General features: G+C 57.3%; 1 protein-coding gene across 20 annotated transcripts in view; it reads left to right on the forward strand.

Annotated features, from left to right (window-relative positions):
* Positions 1-7,010, forward strand: part of DNM1 (dynamin 1) — a 40,332-nt gene extending 33,322 nt beyond the window's left edge. For 2 of the 20 annotated variants that reach the window (XM_033122989.1, XM_033122985.1), the window contains exons 18-23: positions 200-211; positions 591-761; positions 1,785-2,026; positions 2,394-2,609; positions 4,727-4,763; positions 5,706-7,010. In XM_033122989.1, coding sequence (XP_032978880.1) covers positions 200-211; positions 591-761; positions 1,785-2,026; positions 2,394-2,609; positions 4,727-4,748 — 663 coding nt within the window. In that variant the 3' untranslated portion in view covers positions 4,749-4,763; positions 5,706-7,010. The remainder of the gene's footprint in view (positions 1-199; positions 212-590; positions 762-1,784; positions 2,027-2,393; positions 2,610-4,726; positions 4,764-5,705) is intronic. The other 18 variants (XM_033122979.1, XM_033122978.1, XM_033122981.1 and 15 more) reach the window with 15 other exon arrangements.
* The last annotated feature ends 186 nt before the right edge of the window (positions 7,011-7,196 follow it).

Below are 7,196 nucleotides of genomic sequence, written 5' to 3' on the forward strand. Positions count from 1 at the left end.
GTTTCTTGTGACTGCCTTCTCTTTTCTCCCTTCTTTCACTGTGGCAGTGTCTAGCATTGCCTTAGAGTTGGGGTGCAGTGCAGGGTTCACTCAATCCCTCCCCTTTTCTTCTCTGTGTATCTGCTTCGGCTGTGCTCACTGTTGGCTGCGGTGGCAATTCTGTGTGGTGACCTCTATGGCTATGGTGTGGGCCTCCCAGGACAAGGAGAAAGTGAGTATGCCCTTCCCTCACCTGCTGCCACGCGTCTGCAGCCTGGCATCAGATCAGCTCTAGCCAGGCCTTTAGAGTCAGGAGGAAACCTTGGAGATGTCTTTCCTAATTCATGGACTGGGAAACTGAGGCAAATTCTAGGCACTAGAGTCACAGCCAAGATAAGGCTGAATGAGGGTCTGGGGTCTTGAGAGTCTGGGGGCAGAGCCCAGAGACCCAGAGCATATGGGGAAGCTGGTGTCTGTGTGTTCGGGCCAGTTGCTTCTCTCTGCCTCAGTGTTCCAGGCACTTTTGGAGGGGAAGGGCTAAGATCCTGGGGGGGGCTGGAACCTGGCTTCAAGGACCGAGCCACCCTGATTCCCTCCGTTCTCCATGGCAGGCCAGTGACACTGAAGAGAATGGCTCAGACAGCTTCATGCACTCCATGGACCCACAGCTGGAACGGCAGGTGGAGACCATCCGAAACCTGGTGGACTCATACATGGCCATCGTCAACAAGACCGTGCGGGACCTCATGCCTAAGACCATCATGCACCTCATGATTAACAACGTGGGTGCATCGCTGGGGGGCGGGGGGCTCTGCTGAGACCAGGGAGACACAGGCCAGCCCTGTGGGACCACGTCTAGGGAGGGAGGCATAGGTCCACAGCAGAGCCATTCAACAGAAATATAATGTGAGTTTCATGTACTATTTTATAGATTCACATACCCGAGTTGTTTCAAACATACTTAAATGTTTTCCAGAAGGAGCTAGAAATCTGTGTCTTTTGAGAACTCCTTCCCAGACATTTTGAAATATACACTCCACAGAACCACTACCACCAGTGGTTAGAAGCCTGGCTTTGCCATAAATTCTCTGTACGACTATGAGCAAATGAACTACCTTCTCTGAGCCTGTTTCCTTATACGTATATATGTATATATAGGTATATAATAGAGGAGAGGATTAAATGAATATAAAGTGCATAGCAACACGTAGGAGGCGCTCAACACATTCGTGAATAACAAATACGACACAGGCCTATGGTGTAAAAACCTCAGCATCTCTCCATGAATGTCCCAGAGCCTAGGCCAGGTAACACCTGGGGACTTGAAGGAGAACGTTAACCCTCCCCCTACGCACAGAGACTCACATCTCCGCCAGTGCAAGCACATATTTACACCTGTTACTCAAGGGCTCAGAAAAATTTAAACTGTCATCTTCCTTATTTTGGTCCAGTGGAGCATGCAAGTCCTGGAAAGGGTGTAATAACTCCCATTTTACAGATGAGGAAACTGAGGCTGAAAAAAGCTGAGTAAGGAGGTGGCCTAGTTGTATGACAGGTCCTGAGCTTTCCTCCCAGATTTGTGACCTTAAACAGGTCACTCTTCCTCTCTGGACCATCTGAGAAAAGGACAAGGGTCGCGGATGGGGAGTGGATAGGCAGGGAAGCAGGGGAGGTGTCTGAATTTAGGCAGAGCCCCTTTCCCAGAGCTTACAGTCCAGCCCACAGTTCTAACAGGGCCAGTGGGGGCGGGCAGAGTGGTACCAGAAAGGTCCCAGCCCTCTCCTTTCTTCACCGCCCGCACGCAGACCAAGGAATTCATCTTCTCGGAGTTGCTGGCCAACCTGTACTCGTGCGGGGACCAGAACACACTGATGGAGGAGTCGGCCGAGCAGGCGCAGCGGCGTGACGAGATGCTACGCATGTACCACGCACTGAAGGAGGCGCTCAGCATCATCGGAGACATCAACACGACAACTGTCAGCACGCCTATGCCTCCGCCTGTGGACGACTCCTGGCTGCAGGTGCAGAGCGTACCGGCTGGACGCAGGTATCAGGGCTGGCCCCCACGGCCCCAAAGCCCCCCAACCCGGGGCCCGCGGGAGGAGGGCCGGGACCGGGCAGTGGCGCGCCCGCGTCACCGGGGCGGCTCCCACTTGGAGCGAGGGGCGGAGCTTAGAGAGGGGCGGGGCTTGTCGCGGGGTGGGGCTTGCCGTGGAGTGCTGGCTGCGAGGCGGGGTGGAGCTGGAATGTTGGAGCCACCGGGGGCGGGGCTTAAGCGTCGGCGTTCACCTGGGGTGAGGCGGGGCTTTGCGCGCATGGGCGTGGCCGGCACAAGGCTGGGGGCGGGGCCTAAGGGTGGGGCGGAGCCGCTCATCTCTCTCCCTTCCTTGTCCTCCGCTCCCTGTGGTCCACAGGTCACCCACGTCCAGCCCCACGCCGCAGCGCCGAGCCCCCGCCGTGCCCCCAGCCCGGCCCGGGTCGCGGGGCCCTGCACCTGGGCCTCCGCCTGCTGGGTCCGCCCTGGGGGGGGCGCCCCCCGTGCCCTCCAGGCCGGGGGCTTCCCCTGACCCCTTCGGTCCTCCCCCCCAGGTGCCCTCGCGCCCCAACCGCGCCCCGCCCGGGGTCCCCAGGTGAGTAGGGGCTGAAAGCGTCGGCGGGAGAGACCGCCGGGCGGGCGTGGCGGGGAGGGAGATGAGGCCGGATCTGGAGCATCGGCCCTGGCCGCCAGAGCCGGCCCTCTCCATCCAAGGCACTCTTGGAGTGGCCGAGGGCTGGCGGAGCCTGCTCCCCAAGGAGCGCTGAGTCCCGGAGGTGGTCGTTTCTGGGGAGGGGGCCGTGGGGTTCATCCCACCTGCCCCCTTCTTTCCAGCACTTGCATGGCGCTTCCCTCCCTTTTTACTCTTCTCTATCTCCCACACACTGCATTCCTCTTCCTTTCCCCTTTACGCTGCCTCCGTTCTCTATTCGTCCTCGACTTCTCTCTCCCATCCCCTAGTGAGCCTACCTTAGGTCTTAGCATCTGAACCCCATCCTCTCCTGATGTGCAGATTTTGTTCACTCACACTCAGGGCTACCCTGATGCCTCCACTTCCAGTCCTGACTCTTTTGAACTGCCCCAGGAGGGTGTCCCACCCCTGGCCCACAGAAACAGAGGCCAGGCTGTGACTGTGTGACCAGCAAGGTGTGTGGTGTGTGTGGGCGTGCACACAGGTGTGAGAGTGTAAGAATGGCTCCCAGGCATGGGGTAGGACATGGGACAGCTGGGAAGGGGGTATGGGAGCCGTGGGGCAATCTGATGGCTTTTTCCTTCTCTGTTCCTCTGGCCCTACCTGGCCTGGACCAACATGGTGGGTGTGGGGCAGGAGTGCGTGAAGGCTGCCCCTTTCCCAGAGATTTCCAGGAAAAAAGGATTCTACTTCATCCCTTGGCTTTGCCTTCTTGATCCATGACCCTCTTTTAAGGAAGCTCACTCTGATATCTAACTCAGTCTGCCCTGTTTCCACTGGCCATGTTTTCTGAGGAAGGGCACATCAGACCAATAGCATCCATGTATGTTTCCAGATGGCTGGAGGATAGGGCCACGGGTCTAGCCTCCATGAACCCAAAGTGAGATAGAGTTGGCTCTTACTCTATGGTGATCTGATGACCAAAGTAGGAAGCATGGTGTTGGTCGAGAGCCCTGGGCTGGAGTGCAGAGGTTCTGGTTCACCCTGGGCCTGTAAGCAAGTCACTTTCCCTTCCAGGGCTTCAGTTTCCCTTCTATCAAATGAAAATCAACGTTCTGCCTTTCTCCCAGGGTTGGTGTGGGGATCAAGGGAGACAGTGGCTAGAAGGATGCTGCATTAACTGCAAATGTGGCTCTAGGAGCACTTGGCTAACTTCCAATGTGAGTTCAGATTCTTAAGGGTACTTGACCTGCTGAGGTGTGACATATGGGAACTGTAAGATTTGGTACCTGCTCTAACTCCAGACTTACTAAAACAGGGGAAACTTTTGGTCAACCGTAGCCCTGCCTCAGGGAGGAGAGCAACCTGGGGGAGCTTTGAGGCAGCTTGACTTCAGTGAGGTCTGGGGGCTGACTGAGATACGCCTCAGGTAGTAAGCAGTTGGAGGGCATTTGGGTAGGGAGCAGCCATGTGGGTAAAGGTTCGGTGTGGGATGCATTGAAGAGAGCCACTGGCCAGAGTGGAGGGCAGATAGAATGAGGAAGAATAAGCAAAGGTTGCAGTGGGTACAGTGGGGCAGGTTGGAGAAACTTCAAAGTCCACAGAAGAGTTTAACTCATTAGGACTCAATGCTGTGGACAGTAGGGAGCCATGGAAGGCTCTTAGGTGGAGAAATGACAGCTGGACCCTACGAAAGCAAAACCTGCCCCATATGGAGCATTGCAGGTTACCCTCTGAGCACACTAGGCACGAGTGTGGAGGGAGCTGGTGCAAATGCCTCCTGTGTGCAGGCGAGCTTCTGTGCTGTGACTCAGCCCACGCGTGTGCTTCAGTGTGCCAAGTGGCTGCATGCCCCAGATCTGTGCTGCACGTGCCGGCCAGTGGGGGTGCTGGGCAGTGGGAGGTGTGGGAGGTGTATGCGTGTTGTTTGTGGGCATGTGTGTCAGTGTGTGCATGCAGGGCCTTGGGGCCTCATAGCATGTGTGTGCACGCCCGGGCGTGTGCGTGTGCGTGTCCCCCACCCCCAGGCCTGCCCCGTCCGTGTGTGTGAACTGCCATGTTGATTTCGTGCTGTCTTTCAGAATCACTATCAGTGACCCCTGAGGAGCGTCAGCCACGGTAGGTACATGCCTCTCGGCCTGCTGCATGAATGGTGTGTCTGCCCCCTGCTGCACCAGCTCCACATTGGGGGGCACACCTGGGACCTCAGAGCCAGGCTCCTCTCCCTCTCCCTTCTGCAGCTCCAGACTTATTCTTCTTTCTGTCCTCACTGCCAGCTGGCTCTCTCACCTCCCTTCTCAGCGAGCCTCGGGACTCAGTGCCACTGCTCAGGACCTCCATGGCTGAGCCTGGGGAGCTCTTGGGACAGGCTCCGCACCCAAGCTGGCAGACATGGGTGCTCTCTGGAGCTGTCAGAGGGCAGAGAGCTCATGGTTTATGGTGTCGAGGCAGGGAGCCTGGAGGGAGTTGTATGTGGGGCTGGATTCACGCAGCCAGAGACCCTAGAACTTCACCCTGGGGGTACCATAGTCATTCCCCAATCTGAGCCATGCTGCTGGGGCAGGGCAGCCAGCTCGCAGCCTGGTAGCTCTGGGAACCAAATCCACAATAGGGCAGAGGAGGTCAGAGTCCCACCTCTATCGTGTCAGCAATTGAACAGCGATCTGGGCCGAAGGCTCTGGTTGGTTGATGATTTCTGAAAGCCTGAAGGTCCGGTCCACGCCATCAGCCCAGAACATGGCTCCCAGGCAAGGCAGGATTCCACAGTCGCTGCCCCTGCCTCCTTGGTATTGTCACGCCTGCTAGCGCTCAACTGAAGGCAGCATCTTTGCCTCCAGATAAACCACCACCCCCAGTCTGTGGGGGTGGTTACTCCCCCATGGGGAGCTTGTTGCTCCTAGGGGTGACCTACACCCTTCAGCCAAGGGGATGACTATGTCTGCTGACCTGGGCAAGTCAGCTTCTCGGAGTTCCACCCTGGCTGAGTCACAAAACTCACCCAGGGAACCTGCCTGCCACTCTGCCCCTGCCACTGACTCTCGCTCTTCTGCTTTTCCTCAGCAGGAAGGGCCCAGCCTCACCTACACGACCTGCGGTCCCCCGACCAGCTGAGGCTCCCCTCTTAGACTTATAAACCTATGGCCACTGGCATCCGGCTGCCTCCCCTTCCTGCCTCCCCAGAGTCCCTTCAGAGGACTCCTGGGCTTTCTGCCCACCCAGAGGGGCCTCCAGTGCTCCCTCCAGCCATCCTTTTCGCTTTGCCCTCCTGGTTCAAACAGTGTTCTTTCTCCTGTCTTTTCCATCGGGCCTGGTGGCTGTTCCATGGGGCTCACAGCCCCATACTCCCTGAGGCTAGTGGCGGCCCTGGGCCAGTGGGTTGCAAGATAAGGGGACCAGAGAAGAGGGAAGCCAGACAGGTCTGAACGTGTCTGGAGCTGTGGGTGCGCTGCCTGGTGGTGTGTGAGAGACCAGTGTGCGTGGCAGGGGGAGGGCCGCCCCAGCCTCCAGCCCAGACCCCACTCCAGACCCCTGTGAAGCTCTGACCCACACCCATCTCCAGCTCCTCCCTTCCTCCTTCCTTTTTGTCTCTCTCCTCTATTCCAGAACCCTTGCCCACACCCACCTGCTGCTTCTTCCCCTGCCCTCCCGTCCCACCCCTGCTGGGCTTGGTCGCCCTTGCCTTACCAGCTCTCTCCCTCCTTCTCTCTCCTGTTCTCTCTTGGCTTTCTCTCCAACTGCCAGCCGATCGGGTCAGGCAAGTCCATCCCGTCCTGAGAGCCCCAGGCCCCCCTTCGACCTCTAACCAGATCCCTTCTATTCCTCGGAGACCTCCCTTTCCAAGCCTGCCTGGACGGCTGTTCTGTGACTTGACAGTGGCTCCCAACCCCAAAGCCTCCCCCCTCCATCTGTGACTTAGTCTGTTGTAGTGGTGAGCTGACATACCCAGCGTGACGTTGGTGAAAATTGTGCCCCTCTGTGGTATTGCTCCTGCCCGTTCTATAAATATCTATAAATACTCATACATATATATATATATATAAAATACACACAAACACATACACACACACACAAATGGCCGCCATAGCCTCGCCTCTAATGCTGGGAATCACCGTGCTGTCCTTGGGAGTCTTGTGGCCCAATTACAAGGGAACACTGTCACCCTGACATCCCCCTCTCCAAAGTGTGCCACCTCCGATGACCCTCCCTGTCATGCCCAGCCTGTGGACAGCCAGCCCCCCTCTGCCGCTTTCCCATCCCTCCCCCGAGTGTGGAGGTGCTGTACAGGCAGCTGTGTGGTTCTGACCACCACGTCTTGCTGTCTCTTGGCTGACAATAAAACCCATTTCTGGACAATGGGCAACAGTGTGTCCTCTGCTGGCTTGTGTTTTCTGTGGCAGTCAGGGAGAGGTGAAGGTTTCAACATGGGGGTCCAGGGGTGGGGAAGGACCAGCTATTGCTAGGGTGCCGTAAGGAGTGGTGAAACAAGGCCCCGTCCTTTCCAAGGCCTACTAGGAAAACACCTGGAAGTTAGCAGGTCCTCATCTTGTGAAC

The sequence above is a fragment of the Rhinolophus ferrumequinum genome, chromosome 12, assembly GCF_004115265.2.
Source record: "Rhinolophus ferrumequinum isolate MPI-CBG mRhiFer1 chromosome 12, mRhiFer1_v1.p, whole genome shotgun sequence".
Classification (NCBI taxonomy): domain Eukaryota; kingdom Metazoa; phylum Chordata; class Mammalia; order Chiroptera; family Rhinolophidae; genus Rhinolophus; species Rhinolophus ferrumequinum.